Source organism: Silurus aristotelis, assembly GCF_946808225.1.
Source record: "Silurus aristotelis genome assembly, chromosome: 17".
In the NCBI taxonomy this organism is placed as follows: Eukaryota; Metazoa; Chordata; class Actinopteri; order Siluriformes; family Siluridae; genus Silurus; species Silurus aristotelis.
Genome location: NC_139590.1, coordinates 6,695,603 through 6,716,950, shown reverse-complemented (window position 1 = coordinate 6,716,950; position 21,348 = coordinate 6,695,603). Strand labels below are relative to the sequence as shown.

Here is a 21,348-nt window from a genome sequence, read left to right as displayed (position 1 = left end):
TTAAATCCAGTGTCGAGTTGCAAATCTAGTTTACAGATCGATTAGCCAGTTTTAGTATCAGTTTACAGATCCAGTATCCAGATCCAGTACCTAGTTCCAGATCAAGGTCAAGCATCCAGAGCTACCATCCAGATTTAGTATTTATACAGGTTGTATTCTTCGTGTGAAATTTGGTTTGATTCTACAGTCACAGCGACCAGGATGAAGAATTTACTGATGACAGTTGAGTGAATGACCGGATATTACTTCACTTTGGTAGTAAAATAAAAAACAGCCGCATCACTTATCACATGTGGCTTATTTTGTGTGTGTGTGTGTGTGTGTGTGTGTGTGTGTGTGTGTGTGTGTGTGTGTGTGTGTGTGTGTGTGTGTGTGTGTGTGTGTGTGTGTGTGTGTGTGTGTGTGTGTGTGTGTGTGTGTGTGTGTGTGTGTGTGTGGGCGCGCGCGCTCAGGGCCTGGCAGAAAAGCACCAGAAAACGCTGGCCTTGTTGCGGAAACAGCAGACAGTGATACTTGACGACGAGCTGATCCAGTGGAAGAGACGTCAGCAGCTCGCCGGCAATGGAGGACCACATGAAGGAGGATTGGATATCCTGCAGTCGTGGTATTTTTAGATATATATACATATTGCCTAAGGGAGGATTCAACTTTATACAGCTGTAAAATACACGCAAGACACGAAACAGCATACAGGACACACAGAATTAATAGGAATAATTTGTGTGTTTGGGTGAAAGGGCTATTTTCATGACAGTCACTGTGAAAAATGCACCACAGTGCAAGTCACTGCCAGTGTTAAGTTGTGCTGTAGCACTTTTCTAAAGTAAACATGAAAAACATAGTTATTTGAGCACCACAGGGAAGAGCACTAGGGCACAGGTCAGGACTTCCATACTGTACATGAAACTTTGCTTTCCTACCTTATGGACCTCCATATGGATATCATGGTGCATTCACACACACACACTAAAACAACAGAGGGTTGTCTGAGGAAACACTGCTGATCATGTGGTCATTGTACACACGATACACATCGACCTGCCTGAGGGAGGAATAGGCATTCTGCAGTTATGGCACAAACACACAGAATAGAATTGCTTAAGGCAGGACTGGATTACCCATCGTCATGAGGCACAAACACACACTAGCAAGCTGTCTGGTTACTCTAGGCGAAGCCACCGTCAAGTCTTTTAAGATATTTTGAAATGAGTCGGTCCGTTTCGGAATGCTTTCTGGCGTTAAAACATCACCTGGAGCATAATCACAGCCGTAAAGCCATTTAATGAGACGTGACCTTTGTGCGTGCGTGTGCATGTGTGCGTTTGTGTAGGTGTGAGAAGCTTGCGGAGACCATTTGGCAAAATCGGCAGCAGATCCGGAGGGCGGAGCATTTAAGGCAGCAGCTGCCAATTCCTGGGCCTATCGAGGAACTTCTCAATGATCTTAACAGCACCATCACTGATATCATCTCAGCGCTCGTCACCAGGTCTGTGTGTGTGTGTGTGTGTGTGTGTGTGTGTGTGTGTGTGTGTGTGTGTGTGTGTGTGTGTGTGTGTGTGTGTGAGAGTGTGTGAGAGTGTGTGAGAGTGTGTGAGTGTGTGTGAGTGTGTGTGTGTGTGTGTGTGTGTGTGTGTGTGTGTGTGTGTGTGTGTGTGTGAGTGTGTGAGTGTGTGAGTGTGTGAGTGTGTGAGTGTGTGTGAGTGTGTGAGTGTGTGAGTGTGTGAGTGTGTGAGTGTGTGAGTGAGTGTGTGAGTGAGTGAGTGAGTGAGTGTGTGTGTGTGTGTGAGTTCATCTTCTTCTGCAGTACAAATTTTCAGATGACTGGAATTTACCCAGAATTTAGTATTTAAATCCAGTGTCCAAATCTAGTATACAAATCAAGCATTCCGATTCAAGATCCAGATCCAGACAAACAGATACTTAATGATTAATTTAATATCTAATACTAAATGCTAATTTACTATCCAAATTCACTATCCAAATACACATTAAGTATCCAGATCTAGAGTATGAAGCTATTGTCCAGATTTAGTATCCTAATACAGATTAAGTACCTACATCCAGAATGCAAATTTATTATCCAGATTTAGTATACAGCTTCAGCCACTCTCAGTGCCGGTCCCAAGCCCGGATAAATGGGGAGGGTTGCGTTAGGAAGGGCATCCAGCGTAAAACGTGCCAAATCAAACGTGCGGAGGATCCGCTGTGGCGACCCCTAACGGGAGAAGCCGAAAGAAAGAAAGAAAGAAAGTATACAGCTTCAGTATTTAAATCCAGTATCCAAATCCAATACACAGATTCAGTATCTAACTCCACATCAGGTATTCAGATCCAGAATGCAAATTTATTATCCAGATCCACTGTCCACATCCAGATCAAGTATCCAGATCCAAAATACAAATTTAGCATCCAGATTTGCTATCCAGATCACATATCAAGATAGAGACAACCAGATTCAGTACCCAAATTCAGATCATGTATCCAGATATAGATTGCAAATTTAGTATACATAGGCAGTATCCAGATTCAGTATCTATATTTAGATCCAGGATCCAGGACAAGGATCCAGATTCAGTATTGAAATACAGATTACATATCCTGATTCACTATAACTCCAAACATATTTTTAGACAAATGTTATTCTTAGTCTGTGATCTAATGAACCAATCTCAGGATGTATTCATTGATCTAGACTTGAAAGCTATTTTGTCTGCCAAATGGTCACTCATCAACTCCTCACTCACTAATGGTCACAGGCTTCATTGGAACATTGCAGCTAAAATGCACAGAGACAATAACATAAGCGTAATTAGGCATTGTGACCTCCACATTTAATCCTGTTTAATTTTTTAAGGTGACATCGGGCTAAAGAAATCTATTGAAACATGCCTCTGACTGAGTAGTGCGTAAATCTGTAATTACTTTCGAGGTCTGAATATGGATGTTTGACACTTCAATACTTAGTCATTATAGTCACCTACATCTAATTTAGCTCAAATCCTCGCTGATATTCCCCAGCGATTTAAACCAGCAATATAACAACGTACACTAAGCTAGGTTAAAATTCACAATGCCGATTCAGTATCCGGAGTCAGTATCCGGATCGAGAATCCACATCGAGCATCCAGATTCAACATTCAAATACAGATCTTTTGTTTGGATTTAGTATCCAAATCCAGTATTCAGAACAAGTGTCAAGATCTAGATCCCGTATCCAGATTCAGTACCTGTATGTGTGTATGTACTCAGGGTGTCTAAATACAGATAAGCATCAAAAAAAATGAAGGCAAATCTAGAATTGATATAGCAATTTAAATCCTAAGAAATTTTCTTTTCTTAAACAGGCAATAAGACCAGGAATTTAGAAAACGAGTTTAAAATCAGTGTGAATTTATCATTGACTGATGAACATGTGTTCGAGCTATTTCAGGTGTTTATCCTGTGTTTGTGTGTTTGTGTTTATTTTTTTTGTTCTTCAGCACCTTTATTATAGAGAAGCAGCCACCTCAGGTGCTGAAGACGCAGACGAAGTTCGCGGCAACGGTGCGTCTGCTAGTCGGAGGAAAACTCAACGTTCACATGAACCCTCCTCAGGTGAAAGCCACCATAATCAGCGAGCAGCAGGCCAAGGCGCTTCTTAAGAACGAAAACACCCGGAAGTGAGTTCTGTTTGTACGCAGTGCATGAGACAGACACAGCACCAATGTATGCATTTGTAAGACACATATACATAAAAAAAAAAAACCACAGGAAGAAATGGAGTGCCTTGAGAAACCTAATTTAAAGGATTTAAAAGTAAATTTAAAGTGTCATAATCTCATTTTGTCCAAAAAAACCTCTGGAATGAAGTTTTGGTCACATGGTTGTGACATAACAAATGAGTAGCAGATCACACTTCTCACCGATATTCTGGTTCATATCTGGTTCATAGATTATGTTCATACTGTATGTCCCATTTTGGTTCCACCCACTACTCCTCTGGACTCTAATGTGGTTTAGTTAAAGTCTCTGAAATTTAATGAGACAGTTGGTGCGAATGTCTCAGCTGTAGTAGGACATTGATGTCCCCAGTGTTTTTTTTCTTGTATTTTTGTCTGTTCTTGCCTCAGCACATTCACCTTCTCATTAAGAAACGAACTATGAATCACTTTCTCTGCATTTCAGTTGGAAATGATTAAAAAAAGAAAGGATAATCTTTTCATCAGGTCCGTAGGAACCCCTTCACATTATTTGCCCACCCAAATCTATTTGCTTTCCTTTCTGCTTTAAGCGAACTGAAGTGCTCACCACACCACTGGTGAACGTGATCATGCGCTCGTGGTGCCCACAGAGCCATGTTAAGTAAAGCGATGAATTGAACTTCCTGTTTTAGGTCTACACTACATGGATAAAAAAAGATTTTGGACACCAGACCACAAAGATCCGTATGTGCTTTTAAACATGCCGTTCCAAATTTAGCCCTCATTTGCTGTTTTAATAACCTCCACTCTTCTGGGAAGATGTTCCACTAGATTTCTTTGGAGATTTGGACTCATTTAGCAACAAGGGTGTTGGTGAAATCAGGTACTGATGTATGGTGCAGTCAGCGGTCCAGTTCATCCCAATAGGATGAATCCATTTCAAACTATGTAAAGCATATATGATCATGGAGTTAGCTTTGTGCACGGGGGTATTGTCATGTTGGAACATGTTTGGGTCTCCTAGTACAAGTATATGGAAATTGTAATGCTTCTGCATCCAAAGACGTGGCTTTCACTGAAAGGTCTCAACTGAACCCGTTGATCAATATTGAGCTAATGTAAATAAACTTTAGCCTTTTTATTGGCCAGGAGCCGAGGAAGCAAAATTAACCGTGCTCTCTGGACAGGAGCATGGCCTACTTCCTCTCTCCTGTCAGTCACAGTGATACTACCCAATCATGTGCATCTATAAACTTCAGAAAATGAGAAAACACAAATGAGTGTATTAATAAACAGGATTTCCGCAGAGTCTTAAAGTCTAAAATGTAAAAATCTTAATGTTAGGCTTTAAAAAAATCATTTTAAGCAGCTCTTAATTTTCTGATGTTCATGTAACTCCAACTCTAATGCTCATTGAAATGCTCCAGTAGCACTTTAGAATGTTTTTGTTAGTTAGTTTCTGTGGTGGTGTTCTTTCTTTCACTTGTCCAAATATAATTCGCTGTAGTACGACTGCAAATGAGACCAACATGCAACAGCGAATCAGCTTTCTGTTTTTGACGCGACTCTCTCGGATCGTACCACAGACGTTAAACGGGTTTAATTTTTTTAGCTTTGAGAAAGTATAAGTTTAGCGATACTCAGTTTAAAAAATGAAAATTAATTAGGCGAGTTGCTAACAACGTATTTGTGTGTGTGTTTTTGATGTCGGTCTTAAATTTCATTGTTAACCGTCTTAAAAAGGTCTTAAATTTGACTTTGTGAAACGTGCAGCAACCCTAATTAAATAAACATTATTATTGCAATGAACTATATACTGCTTTCTTTTTCCGATCAAAAAATACAGCAGAAATGAGATTCAGTATCAAATCTAACAATCCATGGTTCAGAAGAAGTGTGTCTGTGTGAAAACCTGTGCTGATAATTACCCAGACAAGTCAGAAATCTATCGAAGGTGCTGACGTGAGTGTAAAAATGTCTTTCAAATCTCGGTACATATAACACCCTGTCTGTCTGTCTGACCCTTAGTGACAGCAGTGGCGAGATCCTGAATAATAACTGTGTGATGGAGTATCACCAGACCACAGGCACCCTGATTGCACACTTCAGGAACATGGTGAGGAAAGCCAACTGGGTTTACTTTCAATTCCAATCTATTAGCTTTTACTCATTTCCAACAAGCACACAGAGATGGTGTTTTAAATGAGCTTTGCTGTCTGTCTGTCATTTCCTGCATCTCTGCTTAATCTATAGACGTCATAGAGAAAGAAGCAAAAACTAAATAAGTGATAATAGTGATATGACTTCTGGAAGCAAAGACTCCTATTTCCATTTCATTTTTTCTTCACACCCCCTGCACAAGTTCCTCAGAAGGCCACCTGAGACTGTATCTTCTGAATAGTTGGTGTGATGTGGTTCATTACTAAAACACTCAATCCTTTACTCTCTGTTCGTTCATCAGTCTTTAAAGAGGATCAAGCGCTCAGACCGGCGCGGGGCAGAGTCGGTAACCGAGGAGAAGTTCACCATCTTGTTCGAGTCACAGTTTAGTGTCGGGGGCAACGAGCTGGTTTTTCAGGTCAAGGTGAGATTGCACATGCAAATTATGTGATTAATACAAACACTAGAAAAAGGAGCCCCCATACACACACACACACACACACACACACACACACACACACACACACACACACACACACACACACACACATTCACATTTCCTTCCGAGCATACAACAGACAACATTGCCACAGACCGAAACTTTCCTTGTAAAGTTTACCAGGTTAGCATGCTAATGGCTCTTACTGTCCTTTGGACAACTGTTCCTTGGAGCACTTTTGATAGATACTGACCACTGCAGACTGGGAACATCCCACAAGAGCTGCAGTTTTGGAGACGCTCTGACCCAGTCGTCTAGCCATCAAACCTTGTCAAACTCGCTCAAATCTTTACGCTTGCCCATTTTTCCTGCTTCTAACACGTCAACTTTATGCCTGATAGGTGTAATTTCTATTATTTTTATTCCTGTTTTTGTTTTCTTTTTTGTTACTAAGGTCATTCCTACTGAGCTTCTGTTGCAAGAAAAAACTCCCTGACATAGCAAAAACCTTGAGAGGAACCAGACTAAAAAGGGAACCCATTCTCATCTGGATATATATATATATATATATATATATATATATATATATATATATATATATATATATATATATATATATATATATATATATATATATATATATATATATATATATATATATACACACACAGCTTTTAGCCCTGTTGAAGCCACCTCTTCCCATCACCCAAATAATACGATTGTATTCTGAGCACATGCTCGCGCAGCACCTTACCAATCCAGCCATTCAGCTGTCCAGTCGATTACCTGCCATGATGCAAGCAATTGAGTTTCATTCACCTCCCCTTGTTCTGTCTTTATGCTCGTTTTCAGACCCTGTCTTTGCCCGTTGTGGTGATTGTCCACGGAAGTCAGGATAACAATGCCACAGCCACGGTTCTATGGGACAACGCTTTTGCTGAACCGGTGAGTTCTGGAGGACGTCAATACTTTTTGCGATCACCCACTCTAGAAATTATTACCTTCACGAGCACGAGAGCACTTAAGCCTTATTATGTTTGACTTAGACGAATAGCAGAAATGTTCTGGGTCAAAATGACTGTACGCGGTGAGTCATCGTTAAGTGGTTACAAATAAACATGAACCCAGTAGCATGGAATAACAGGTGCTCAGTCATACTTTTAGTAATATGCAGTATTAGGCTCAATTTCTTGCAGACAATAGACACACAAATATGTTTCTATATTTCCAAACATTGCAGGAAAGGGGAATAAGAGGGGCACTCTTTTTGGTGTTGTCTTTTAAAAGAATTAGATTTTTAGCATATCTTCAAGCACAATCTTCACCACTTGCTGCATATACAATATTTTTGAATGTACAGTGCACAGTATACAATAAGCGGGCATGTTTAGTTGAATATGATTGCTTGAACCTTGTGCAGATCCGATTGGAAGCACGAGAAACTGGATTCAGTTACAATGAAAACTCTGAGAAATGAATTCTGTGACCTTAATATAACTTAATGTTTCCCTTTAGAGGTATGACCAGGTGGCTGAATGTAAGCTCACTAAATATTCAACACCCTATTCAATTTTTATTTCTGCTGTTTTTTTGGACTTCTTCAAACTATTTTATATAAAACTATAGCTATTAATTTTATAACGACACGAACAACAGCAGCAACAATAATAAAGAAAAATTATTGATTTTATTAATAATTAATTATTATTTTTTTAACTATATATTCATTTTTGCATTTTGCATTATTTTTTTTTTAGATGTCCAGTACAACTTTTAAAAACGAATAGAAAATCCTTATTTATAGCAGCTTATATTTATTTTTGTCTGTATATTGTGAAGTACATTATATGGACAAAAGTAGTGTTAAAGTTACACCATTTGTTACATCATTTTCAGAGGTAACAAAAAAATAAAAAAATAAATATATATATATATAATTTTTTTTTTTTTTGCTGAACCAGTTTCTATCCCACATCTCTTTTTGTACTAACAGAAACTACACCACTTTCTGTACTCAACTCTTTTACATGATCTTGTTTCCCGTTTCATTTATCATAATCAGCAAACTAATAAACACATCTGAAGATTAAGAAAGGTGAAGAAAGGAATAAAGACTAGAGGAAGGGGAAATAAAAAAAGAAATGGAGGGGTAAAGTGTTTTAAAGTTAGAAGCAGATACTTGCATAGCATGTCTTTGTATTCTATAACGAATATCATCACCCTAAAACTAAACGGCTCAAACCTCTTCCAGCATGACAATGCTTCTGTATGGGAAGTAAGCTCCAGGATGACAAGGGCTCTGTGCAAGTCTACGGGCTCCTTTCATATCCTCATGGAGCTCGCTTTGGATACAGGAGCATTGTAATATTGAGGTTTGGGCCTCTTGGTCTCAACTGAAGGCAGACCAATTGGATGGGTGTGATAGTGGGTTTTCTCATACTTCTAGCCAAATCCTTTATTTTTATACATGATTCTGTGTGTTTTAGTGAATCTCTTCATTCTAATTGTGTGTCCCCACTTTCAGGGCCGAGTCCCTTTCCTCGTTCCTGATAAAGTGATGTGGCCACAGCTATGTGAGGCTCTCAATATGAAGTACAAGGCAGAGGTACAGTCGAACAGAGGCCTGTCTGAGGAGAATTTGGTCTTCCTCGCTCAGAAGGCCTTCAGCAGCTCCAGCTCCAACCCTGAAGATTACCGAGGCATGACCATGACCTGGTCCCAGTTTAACAGAGTATGACACCACCTGACACTACACCACATACACTTCAGCAAGGAAAATTTCAACCTGAGCATGTTTGTGTCTCACTGGATTACATCATTATGACTTTAGTAAAATATTTGCATTAATGGAGAACTTTAGTGTAACAGGAATCTGTCAGGTTAAGAAAGAAAGAGGGTTTTATTGTCACATACATTACAGCAAAGTGAAATGTATTCCTCCGATATCCCAGCTGATTAGAAAGGCTTGGCTTGAGGGCTCAAAATGGCAGCTTGATTCCTCCAACTTCCATTCCGTAACCCAGAGCCTTACCTCTGAGCCATCACTTCCATAATCAGCTTAATCTGAAATTAAAGTCCAATGTTTTTTACATTTTTATATGTATAATGACTTTTTATTTTACAGTTCTTTATAGTATACTTTTTTCTTTTTATATAGCTTTAATCTAATCCTCAATAAAACACCTGAATGACATCATCTTGGGATGAATGTTCAGAAATGAATTAAATTACATTCATTGTAAAGTACAGTGGAACCCGCTTATCTCGACCTCGGTTACCTCGACAACCCTATTAAGTCGCCGTTTTTGAAGTGGAACCGCCAAATTCTCGCTTTTTCTAAGCATTTTTTATCGGTTATGTCGACTTTTTTTATGTCGCCGAACCCTGATATCTCGTGCACAAGGGGGAAAAACAGGAACCAACATATACCACCAATAACGGACAGTGAGAGTGTGGAAGTTTAAATAGGAGCTGGTGATGATGATGATAAACGAGCACCATATGTGCGCGATTGAAGCCGGGAGCTTCAGAGAAAGCGGCCGAGAAAACACCTGACACGCTGAAGGGGGCCGAAGGGGGCGTGGCAGGTGGATTCCTGACAGATAAACATGTACTGTATGTATTTTTATAGCATGACTTCATCAAACAAATCGCGGCAACGCTGTTGTGTAAAAAACCCTCCAAAAACACGTGCATGCACATTCTCATTTATTAACGCACATCATGTACATAAAGAAATTTCAAGCACGTTAATATACTGCCGCCATATTGATTTTCGTTTATCTCGATCATCGGTTATCTCGATGCTTTTTGGCGACCCCCTAGGACATCGACATAACCGGGTTCCACTGTATTACAATGATTTCCGTTGATTTAAGGCGATATTAGGCTCATATCTTAGATTATGTGTGACAGAAATATCGTCAGTATTCTTAGGGTAGCAAAATGTAATTGTAATAGCAGATTGGGTTGATAAAAAGATTTCCGTTGAAACCAAGTAATATAGCATAATGCCAATAATGTGAGTTTCTGGATCAGATAAAAATCCATTTAACAGAATTATCTACTCTAAAAACTTGCAGAAGAGCATCGGTTGTATAAAAATCTCTATCTTCACCGTAATTTGTGTACTGTCCTGTTTTTGTGAAGCCGAAATAGCAATGCAATTTCTAAACCCTATTTCAGAAAAGGGTTTAATCCTAAACCGCGCTCATCCATTCGAAACTTTTTTTAACATTCGCATATCAGTCGTTATTTTTGCGCCTCAGTGAACACTTGGAACATGTTCCTCCCTCCGTGCCACGCTCTGCTTTCCATTAAAATGGTTTATGATTACCAAGTGAAAGAAGCCTTGATGCTGCAGGGTTTAGATATGCAGACCTCAGGCCGTACTTGCCTTTGAAACGGCCTCGTGCTGCTTTGCTACACCGAGTGGTCAGTGTTCAGGACATTTATTATTCTTTATTTTTTTCTGTTGACACATTTGGAAGTCAAGGTCCAAAAAATTGCTTGCTGGAAGAAGTGCTTTATGCATTAAATTTCAGTCTTTTCACAGAGTCTCACAGGGTGCATGATAAAAAATTTACAGCACTATAGTGTCAGTTGTCATTTATATAAAAACACCTGACATGCACTTCCCAGTTTTACATAAATATTATATAATTATATATATATATTATATATTATTGAAAACTGCAGCCATTTAAAAAGGAAAAATAGGCAACATTGTTATTCTTGCTTATTAAGTATAGAGCTAGATTAAGTAGCTGCATTATAATTGTCGATACGTGTGTGTGTCTGCATGAGTCAAGCGTGTGTGTGTGTGTGTGCGCGAGACTCGATTTGCAAACTGTCTTCTCAGAAACGCGAGCTAGAAAACTTAATGTCCTTACTTGCACTCCATGACTTTTCACCTAGATTATTGATTATAAGCAAGTGAACATCAGTAAGATGGACGTGTCCTCCAGTAGCACATTCTCGTGTTTCATAAGCTTCGAACTTCACTTTATGATCCAAAATACAAACACACACAAGCAAAGCTCTGACGCATGCAAACGCTGAACTGCACGTTTTCAACCAATGTACTATATAGGCAAAATAGATGGAGAGAGAGAGAGAGAGAGAGAGAGAGAGAGAGAGAGAGGGATGGATGGATGGATTAATAAATAGATGGATGGATGGATAGATATGGAGAAAGAGAGATAGATAGATAGAGAGAGAGAGAGAGAGAGAGAGAGAGAGAGAGAGAGAGAGAGAGAGAGAGATATGGAGATAATTTGTATTTCTATATGTGTATCCAGGAAAGCCTTCCAGGTAGAAACTTCACATTCTGGCAGTGGTTTGACGGCGTCATGGAGCTCACGAAAAAGCACCTGAAACCTCACTGGAATGATGGGTAAGACCCGATCTGTACTTTCTGTTGAAACATATGTCAAAAAGCTGGGTTACATAATGCACCAGGATAAACTCCACATACACCAGTGTGCACCTGCTGTCACAATCTTCACAATAAAGGTGTTGCTGGTATTGGACTAAGGTTAGTACAGATTTCTTGACAGACCGTGAATAATGTAAAACGGAATATGCTATACATGCGTTTCCTGCTTACCTTTTAGCCGACCGCGCTTTCGTATTAACGAGAATCCGAGTTACTAAGAATCCTTTTTTTTTTTTTTTTTTTTTTTTTTTGGCAACAAAATGATTGGCTTGGGACTTACACAAGAGATGGCACCCGGTCAGTGTACATTAACTCCTCATTGAGCAACTTGCTCTCTAACCTAGCCTTCACAGCCTGCACTGTTGCTCCGAGCCAGGCTGGGCTCCACGTGGAATTCGTTTGCACTGCTAATAACACACAACTGCTAACATGAACTGCATTTCTCAAACGTTTTGCCACACCGGACATCTTTTTAGATTAACAGAAAGACCACAAAGTGTTTAATCGTAGGAACATTCGATCAACACTAACATTCGGTCAACACAACACAATCATTCTGTGAGAGCCACATCATTTTTTCTTTCTTTAATGGAGGGCCTTTAACAGAAAATGACATGGGCCGGAGTGACTACCAGCAATATTGTGGAGAATTTGTTACGGTTTTAAATGTATTTATTATGCCTCGTAATGCTAGATTAGTTTATTATTTTGTTCTGCATCGTATCATGACCATTACTTTTTAAGAGATACAGTCTATAGCCTATTAAAGGAGCATTATTACTGTCATAATGACTTATGAAATCCTGAAAAACATTTACGTTATGTTGAATCTACCGTTCTGTTGGTTGGTGGGTGAATCTAAAAAATATTTAGGCTACGTTAATAACTAAGGGAAATTTTGATTTGAAAGCCAACCTTCATCATGAATGATTATGAGTAAACATATATTTCTAATTATATTTCCAAAATATGTCTCTGGCATTGTTTAGAAGGCCATTCAAAATGTGGGGGTGGGCCGTAGTTTGGGGACCACTGATGTAAGGAAGAACACACACTCCGGTTTTCATTGGGAGTGATGAGGATAGACAAAATAAGAAATGAGTTTATTAGAGGGACAGCCCATGTAGGACATTTTGTTGACAAGGTGAGGGAGGCGAGATTGAGATGGTTTGGACATGTGCAGAGGAGGGACATGAGTTATATTGGTAGGAGAATGTTGAGGATGGAGCCACCAGGTAGGAGGAAAAGAGGAAGGCCTTCTTGGAGGTATATGGATGTGGTGAGGGAAGACATGCAGGTAGTTGGTGTGAAAGAGGCAGATGTAGAGGACGGGTGGTATGGAGACAGATGATCTGCTGTGGCAAACCCTAATGGGAGCAGACGAAAGAAGAAGAGGAAGAAGATAATCCAGGCTTTATGTCAGGTTATCTCACCCTGCACTAAAGAGCGTTTTTTTTTTTTGTATAAATGGAATTTTATATATATTTAATTGGTAACACATCAACAAAAATGTGTTGCTCATTAAACAATATTGTTCGTCTTTGATTAAGTGTCACGTCCGTCATCCCCCATATGAACTGTTACCATAGAAACTATAGCATATTGAATCAACATGTGTTAATATAAACCAACTAGAATCATTGTAATATATTTACTGATATAATGAACTTAGCTGAAATGTTCTAGTTTTTTACTATTTTATCTTTCTTAACAACCTTCATTTTTGATCATATTAATCTTTACCAAAAAAGGGACGCTAATGTACATCATGGACTCTCCAGACCCCACTTAAAGCATGGACTTAACCAATTAGTTGTCCAATCCAACTCCAGCATTCCACACTTCCTATATTCGATTATACCGTAAATCACAGGGAAAACACTTTTTTTCCATAGATTTTTCTGCCTTTTTCTCAAAACCATGTTACTGCACTTATTAACTTATTTATCACTTAATTATCACATTCAATCAAATATTTATTAGCAAATAGTTACAGTATGACTCGCATGACCTTTTTAATCGTTTACATAATTTTTGCCAATTGAAATTGCTCGATTTGTTTTCTGGTTGTTTTTAAGGAAAATATTGACTAGAATCTCATTAAATTTATGAAAAATAAGCTCTTTTCTTTTTTGGACTGAACTGGGATTATAAATGTCCCAGCAAGCTTCATTGTTACGCCCAATGTTTAATGCTGCACTCACACGAATACGGGAACTTTAATAATTATAAATATTTAAATTTGCAAACCAAATGAGCAATATGTTGGTTTATTTGTTATACAGTGAAAACCTCTGCATGTCTTTAATAATATATGTTTGTGGGGGTGTGTGTGTGTGTGTGTGTGTGTGTGTCTCAGGGCGATCCTGGGCTTTGTGAATAAGCAGCAGGCTCAGGACATGCTGATGTCCAAACCGAATGGAACCTTCCTGTTACGCTTCAGTGACTCAGAGATCGGAGGCATCACCATCGCCTGGGTGGCAGAGAATCCCAATAAAGCAGGTCCTACACGTTTCACCGCATCATGTGTTCTTACAAGAGCCGATCGTGAGCATGTGGTTCCGGGTCAGTGGCAGTGCGAGGATTTGAACTCTTAACCTTGTGTTCAGTAAAGCAGAACCTTCATCAATGAACCATGCGACAGCATCACATATACATGTATAATGACTTAATAGTAATAGTATAGTAATAGTAAATAGTATTTTATTATGTATGTTATTATTTAAGAATATTAACATACATTACGGTGATAGATTAACGGAATAACCCATGGCTTTTGTTGCTCAAAAGCATTTATTTATTTTGCTGGATGAGGGCATACAAATCAATAGAAGTTTCAATGGAACGATCCCCTTTATCCTATGATGAAACACTTCTATCCTGACCAGCTTCCGTAATCCACAGGGCACAACGGCACCATAGATGATATTTGTTGTGAATGAAAATCATCTTCTACAGTCTTTTACAGTCACCACATCTTATACCGCGGTAGATTTCAGAGTCAGGTATCAGTCAGGTGACTTCACACCAACAACCGATGGAATATGTTTAAGAGCATCAGCGATCATATCTTCAGTGTCCAAAGACCGCTGCAAGAGGAACAGATGGCTGCTAATATGCTGTATCTCTTTTCTGAATTTTTCAACCATGATTAAACCCTTCCCATTGTGGAATAGCCTTCATATAAATTCACTTAAAATATAGAAATTATGTATTTTTATTAAATGTGGATTTATTGTTGCTATACACAAATTACACTATTCAGAATCAAAACATTTTATTGATCCCACAGGGAAATTGCAGTTGCTCACAGTTCAATGAAAGTAAAATAGAAAATTCAAGAATAAGTTATTCACTGAATGTAGACGCTGTACAATAAATGAATTTCCAGTCTTATTGGAATACACTGTACGAAATGTGTAGCAGCAGTGAAACAGGTGGCAGACAAAGTCAGACCACAACGATAGTTATACAAGTTACTGCTCATGTAACAATAATTGCACATAAATCGCCCAAGATATTGGTATTATATGTGTGGCATGAAAATCTCTTAGTATTAGGGCTGTCAAGCGATTAAAATATTTAATCACGATTAATCGCACCATTGTCGTGAGTTAACTCGTGATTAATCACGCACATTTTTATCTGTTTTAATGTATCTTAAATTTATACTTTTTAACACTCTAATCAACATGGGCATGGGCAAATATGGATGCTTCATGCAAATGTATGTTTATTGTTAGTAAACCCAAACTCAACATAGAGCATGAAGACAAAATATTCTTATAAATGTTTTAAAGTAACATTTACATTGGGAATAAAATGATTAAAAATATTTTCTTATATAAAACAATGTACATTCAAATAATTCGTTCCACACACCCAAAAATATTAATATCAAAATCATTTATGGTGTTTTATGTATAAATGGTTGTCCTTAATCCATCTGAAACAAGATTGAATCGAAATATTTGCTCGTCCTGCAAAGCATTCGTCGAGCATGTTACTCGCAATCCAAGGTTCCACTGTACGTAAATCATCGGGACGGCAAATGGACCTTTTTGCTATGTTTCCACACAGATGCTATTATTTGCCGGATGTGTGCATCATGGCGGATTTTGGTGCTTGTTTTCTGATTTGGCGCATCAGTAAAACAAGTTTAGTGATTTAAAAAAGATATTGGGCTGGAGTTTATTATTTTTTTTATTATCTAAATAAAGAAAAATTACGTCGTGAATAAATGTGTCGCGTTGAATGTTTCAATTTCGCCACTTATTTTCATTTGTTTCTATTTTTGATGAAAAAGGTAAAACCCAAAAGATAATTTTGACAGCCCTAATAACTATACTTTGTCATCTATATCGTGGACCAGCCGTTAAACCCTCCGAGGAAAGATCAGCAAAAGTTCCCTTGTGTGTGCTTCTAAATGTGTGTGTGTGTGTTTCGGCAGGTGAAAGAATGGTGTGGAACCTCATGCCCTACACATCCAAAGACTTCTCTATTCGCTCGCTGGCTGACCGCATAAGTGACCTGAATCACCTGCTGTTCCTGTACCCCGATCGACCCAAAGACGAGGTCTTCTCCAAGTACTACACCCCTCCTCTGTGTAAGCCACTCTATTCTTTTCTACCACTATGTGTGTGCGTGGAAGAGAGCGAGCAAAATAATAAATACTTGTTAAAGAGAAATGAAGCTGCAAGTGAATGTCTTTGCTCTGTCAAAACATTGAATTTGCTTTTTATTTTTAATTCGTCGCATTTACAAGGATACAACTCAAGCATTATACAGTGCAACCTCGATACTCACGGGGGTTACGTCCTATGACCCCTCGCAATTAACAAAAAATCGCGAGGTTTTGACTTTCTCCTTTTGATGGTCCCTTTTTCCAGGGAAATTGTGCATGTACTGTAAACTCAACAAAAATTTTAATTACTTGTCATAAATGTTTTTTTATCGTTTTGAAATTTTTTTTATGTAATTAATGAGTACAAAATCTGTTTTAAAAACCAGAGTTTCTCTCAGTCCGGTTCCAAATGAAAAGCCACCAGCTATCGAGGTCACGAGTGTCAAGGTCACGAGAATCGAGATTCAGACAGTAAAAGAAAGTCATCGTAAAAAGTAATGTTTTAAAAAGCTAGTATTCCTGCTTCCCCCCACATCCCCAAACTAAAATAATACAGGCTTCATGTCAGGTTACCTCTCACCTCACTAAAGTGTTATTGTGCTTATATCATAGCATTGTTCTTTGCTGAACAAGCAAATTCTTGTTGGGCTTTGAGCTGTTACCATAGAATAGCTCTTACCATATACAACAGCATATTATAACAGGTGCATTGATACCGAATAGCTGGAGTAATAAGCACTTCTGCTAAGACCAGGGTTGGAGGAGTCGAAGGCGGAGTTAAGATCGAGTCTGAAAGAAAAAAATAGTCAGGATTAAAAACTTCTTGTGTACATTGGACAATTAATAAATCTTTGTTTAACACCATGTACAAATCTGTGAATGCGAAACATGAACAAATACATTGTTTCGTCCGACACCAAGACCATCTGAAGAGGAGTGCTGCAGACATTTGAGTTTTGTTTTCAGTGCTTTCTAAGTGTTGTCTTCGTACAATTGTAAATGGGGAAGTAAGTGCTCAGTCTGTTACAAATGTCTCTGAGTGCCCCTAATGCTCTTGCAAAGCATTGCATTCAAATTAATTCCCTGCTGAGAGGATTATTGATGTGATTATAGATAAAGGCCATCCAAAGTTTGCCGCCGAATTGTTCCTTTGTATAGGAAGTGTGCGTTTCGGAGTCTTGCCGAGTACTGGGTAAACTCGCTGACAATGAAAGACTCAGTAATAAGCTGCTTTATTAATCGTTTCTTTCTCTTCGACCCGTATAGCGAAAGCAGTGGACGGCTACGTCAAACCGCAAATCAAACAAGTGGTACCAGAGTGAGTATCCGCACTTTTTTTTTCTCTCTCTCCTCTATGAATGCTTGTGAATGCTGATTGTTCAGTAAAAGTCATTGTGACTTTTATTAATCTCCCGAGCACTAATCTCTTTCAGTTACGCTAATTGCATGCGGGTGTATTGGGCCCAGCTTCTTCACTTCAGCCAAGAGGGAATTTAGCGGTAACCGTGGAGACCTCATACTCCATAATCATATTGTTACCATCAGAATACACTAAGCCAAGTTAGCGGGCATTAGTACGTTCTGCAAGCTAGTGCTTCAAGCAGGTTGTTAGCATGCTAAAAAAACACCGCCGTCGGTTTCGAGTCTCAGCAGGAGAGGGACATTCTCAGCAGCATACATGAAAGCTGTTAGCACGGTTAGCTTCATTACTAAACACCAGCTCCTGATGGAACAGGACAGTGGCAGCCTGCTAGGGTGTTAACTTAAGCATCGGTCAATTACAGAAACACCATTCGTGTGCGAAGGAGAATTGATTGATGTGTGTGTGTGTGTGTGTGTGTGTGTGTGTGTGTGTGTGTGTGTGTGTGTGTGTGTGTGTGTTTAGGTTTACAGCCCCTAATCCAGACCCAGCAGCAAATCCAACCTACATGGATCACGCAGCATCACCTGCAGTCAGTCACCCACAGAACTACGCCATCTACCCACCAATGTAAGCGTCAACATGATACCATCCACGATGCTGTGTTGTGTGTGCGCGGCTCATCCGTACTGTTAGAAAATCAATCGAAATCACGCGAAATATAATAAAATGAAATAATTTTATAGCTTTTTGTATGAAAATGGTCCCCCTTAAGGTGAGCTATAAAGCCAATGTGCAATGTCCTAAACAAGGAAAAAAATTTGCATTCAGAAGGTATGTGGTTTTAACGATTACGATGACACTGCACTTCAGGTTCTCCTCCATCAAATTTTCTGGACTCTGAAGTGTCTCACACTTGTTTTCGTGAGAGAATTTATATCAGGAAGCAGGGGAGCAACGGTACATTGGTTGAGGGGTTTGCAAGATCCTGATTGGTGCCTCGTTTCCCCTGCCAAAAAAGAGGGTTAAATACAAGAATAAATGCACTATGCATAAGGGATGGTAAGATTTACGGATGCGCATCAGTGCACTGGGATAAAAGTTAACGATCTGATGCACTGATTTAAAAAAATATATAATTTATTTATATAGCATCTCACAAAAGTGAGTACACCCCTTACATTTCAGTCTTCTCAAGGGACAATACTATAGAAATGAAACTTGGATATTGAGCTATTTTTGTCAAAATAGCTCAAGTAAATTGATTTGCTGTCTGTCTAATCCGAAATTTTTATTGAAATTCATAGCATCATCTTGTTTTTGTTTTTTTTTTCATTTAATTGCATTGTGATGAATTGAATTGAAATCGGCTCGCACGACATCACAATAGCGGTGAATCGTATCGTATCGCAACGGTAGCCGCTTTATATGTATCTTTAATATATCGTATGGTTGAATATGAATTGAGATGCAAATCACATCAGCCTCAGTTATGTAGATGCACATCCCTAATACGTACAAAGAGCCAGTGTGCGGCGTCCCAACGTACTGCCATTTTTGCGCCTCTGTCAGGAAGCATAAATGTGCCTCTGGCTATGAAGCGCTCGTGTTTGTTATTCAACTGCAATTCGGTGGAGAAGGAAATCATTCGAATTGGAAAACGTGTAAAAAATCCTTCAAGTGTGAATCCAATATATTGTTATTGCTTAGGTTTACGTCAATGGCTTAATGTAAGCTAAACACTATTGGCTAGTTTTTAAACAGGAGGAGGAGCCACACCCAATATGTCTCGTCCCGACTTCACGTTAAAATCTACACTCTAAACATTGAAGGCCTAGACATGAACATTCATGCACCATTAAAAATGTTAACAACGGTGGGAAAAAGGGAACTTATTAGTCCTTCTTCGTCGTTTCTATCACTTTCTTTTTCTCAGGAGCGACAGCATGCTGGACGGCGACGGCGACTTCGACCTGGACGACACCATGGATGTAGCGAGACACGTAGAGGAGCTGCTCCGCCGACCAATGGAAGGCCAGTGGAGCGGCCAGCAGTCGTGACCTCGCGAACTTCCCACCTCTCTCCCTTAACAATAGATTATTCGTCTCCCTCCCCCTTTTCCCTTTCCGTCATTTCATCCCTAATGTGAAAAGCTCAGTAATGGCTGTGGTTTGCTTTCAACTTTTATTTCGGTCTCTTTTTTTCCTCTCTTTTTAATTATTATTTCTATTCTTTCCTCTCTTCCATCTCCTCACACGTGACACGTGGATGCGCGTTTGCAAGAGGACAGAAAGAAAAAAATACTACTAGCTTTTTCTTCAGCTCAATGCTACCAAAGAGTATTGTGAAAATGTTGTTACACGTGTATTTTATTTTTTTTTTTTATCATATTATTTGAATTGAAATCGTCTTTCAACATCAGAAAGCCCAACATAGAACTTTACTACTGTAAATGAAAACATATATATTATAATTTTTATATATATATATATATATATATATATATATATATATATATATATATATATATATATATATATATATATATATATATATATACAGTGGGTACGGAAAGTATTCAGACCCCCTTAAATTTTTCACTCTTTTTTATTTTGCAGCCATTTGCTAAAATCATTTAAGTTCATTTCTTTTTCTCATGAATGTACACATAGCACCCTATATTGACAGAAAAACACAGAATTGTTGACACTGTTGCAGATTTATTAAAAAAGAAAAACTAAAATATCACATGGTCCTAAGTATTCAGACCCTTTGCTCAGTATTTAGTAGAAGCCCCCTTTTGATCTAATACAGCCAGGAGTCTTTTTGGGAAAGATGTCTTTCACACCTGGATTCAGGGATCCTCTGCCATTCCTCCTTGCAGATCCTCTCCAGTTCTTTCAGGTTGGACGGTAAACGTTGGTGGACAGCTATTTTTAGGTCTCTCCAGAGATGATCAATTGGGTTTAAGTCATTGCTCTGGCTGGGCCATTCAAGAACAGTCACGGAGTTGTTGTGAAGCCACTCCTTCGTTATTTTAGCTGTGTGCTTAGGGTCATTGTCTTGTTGGAAGGTAAACCTTCAGCCCAGTCTGAGGTCCAAAGCACTCTGGAGAAGGTTTTCGTCCAGGATATCCCTGTGATTGGCCGCATTCATCTTTCCTTTGATTGCAACCAGTCGTCCTGTCCCTGCAGCTGAAAAACACCCCCACAGCATGATGCTGCCACCACCATGCTTCACTGTTGAGACTGTACTGGACAGGTGATGAGCAGTGCCTGGTTTTCTCCACACATACCGCTTAGAATTAAGGCGAAAAAGTTCTATCTTGGTCTCATCAGACCAGAGAATCTTATTTCTCACCATCTTGGAGAACTCCATGCGGGTTTTCATGCGTCCTGCACTGAGGAGAGGCTTCCGTCGGGCCACTCTGCTATAAAGCCCCACTGGTGAAGGGCTGCAGTGATGGTTGACTTTCTACAACTTTCTCCCATCTCCCAACTGCATCTCTGGAGCTCAGCCACAGTGATCTTTGGGTTCTTCTTTACCTCTCTCACCAAGGCTCTTCTCCCCCGATAGCTCAGTTTGGCCGGACGGCCAGCTCTAGGAATGGTTCTGGTCGTCCCAAACGTCTTCCATTTGAGGATTATG

The 21,348-nt window shown here is 39.1% G+C and overlaps 1 protein-coding gene across 4 annotated transcripts in view; it reads left to right on the top strand.

Moving 5' to 3' along the window:
• Nucleotides 1-20,172, top strand: part of stat5a (signal transducer and activator of transcription 5a) — a 101,758-nt gene extending 81,586 nt beyond the window's left edge. For all 4 annotated transcript variants that reach the window (XM_083567344.1, XM_083567343.1, XM_083567342.1 and 1 more), the window contains 13 exons: nucleotides 453-604; nucleotides 1,331-1,486; nucleotides 3,480-3,659; nucleotides 5,709-5,796; nucleotides 6,142-6,264; nucleotides 7,132-7,224; nucleotides 8,804-9,010; nucleotides 11,580-11,674; nucleotides 14,076-14,218; nucleotides 16,167-16,322; nucleotides 17,607-17,658; nucleotides 18,226-18,330; nucleotides 19,637-20,172. In XM_083567344.1, coding sequence (XP_083423470.1) covers nucleotides 453-604; nucleotides 1,331-1,486; nucleotides 3,480-3,659; nucleotides 5,709-5,796; nucleotides 6,142-6,264; nucleotides 7,132-7,224; nucleotides 8,804-9,010; nucleotides 11,580-11,674; nucleotides 14,076-14,218; nucleotides 16,167-16,322; nucleotides 17,607-17,658; nucleotides 18,226-18,330; nucleotides 19,637-19,760 — 1,674 coding nt within the window. In that variant the 3' untranslated portion in view covers nucleotides 19,761-20,172. The remainder of the gene's footprint in view (nucleotides 1-452; nucleotides 605-1,330; nucleotides 1,487-3,479; nucleotides 3,660-5,708; nucleotides 5,797-6,141; nucleotides 6,265-7,131; nucleotides 7,225-8,803; nucleotides 9,011-11,579; nucleotides 11,675-14,075; nucleotides 14,219-16,166; nucleotides 16,323-17,606; nucleotides 17,659-18,225; nucleotides 18,331-19,636) is intronic.
• The last annotated feature ends 1,176 nt before the right edge of the window (nucleotides 20,173-21,348 follow it).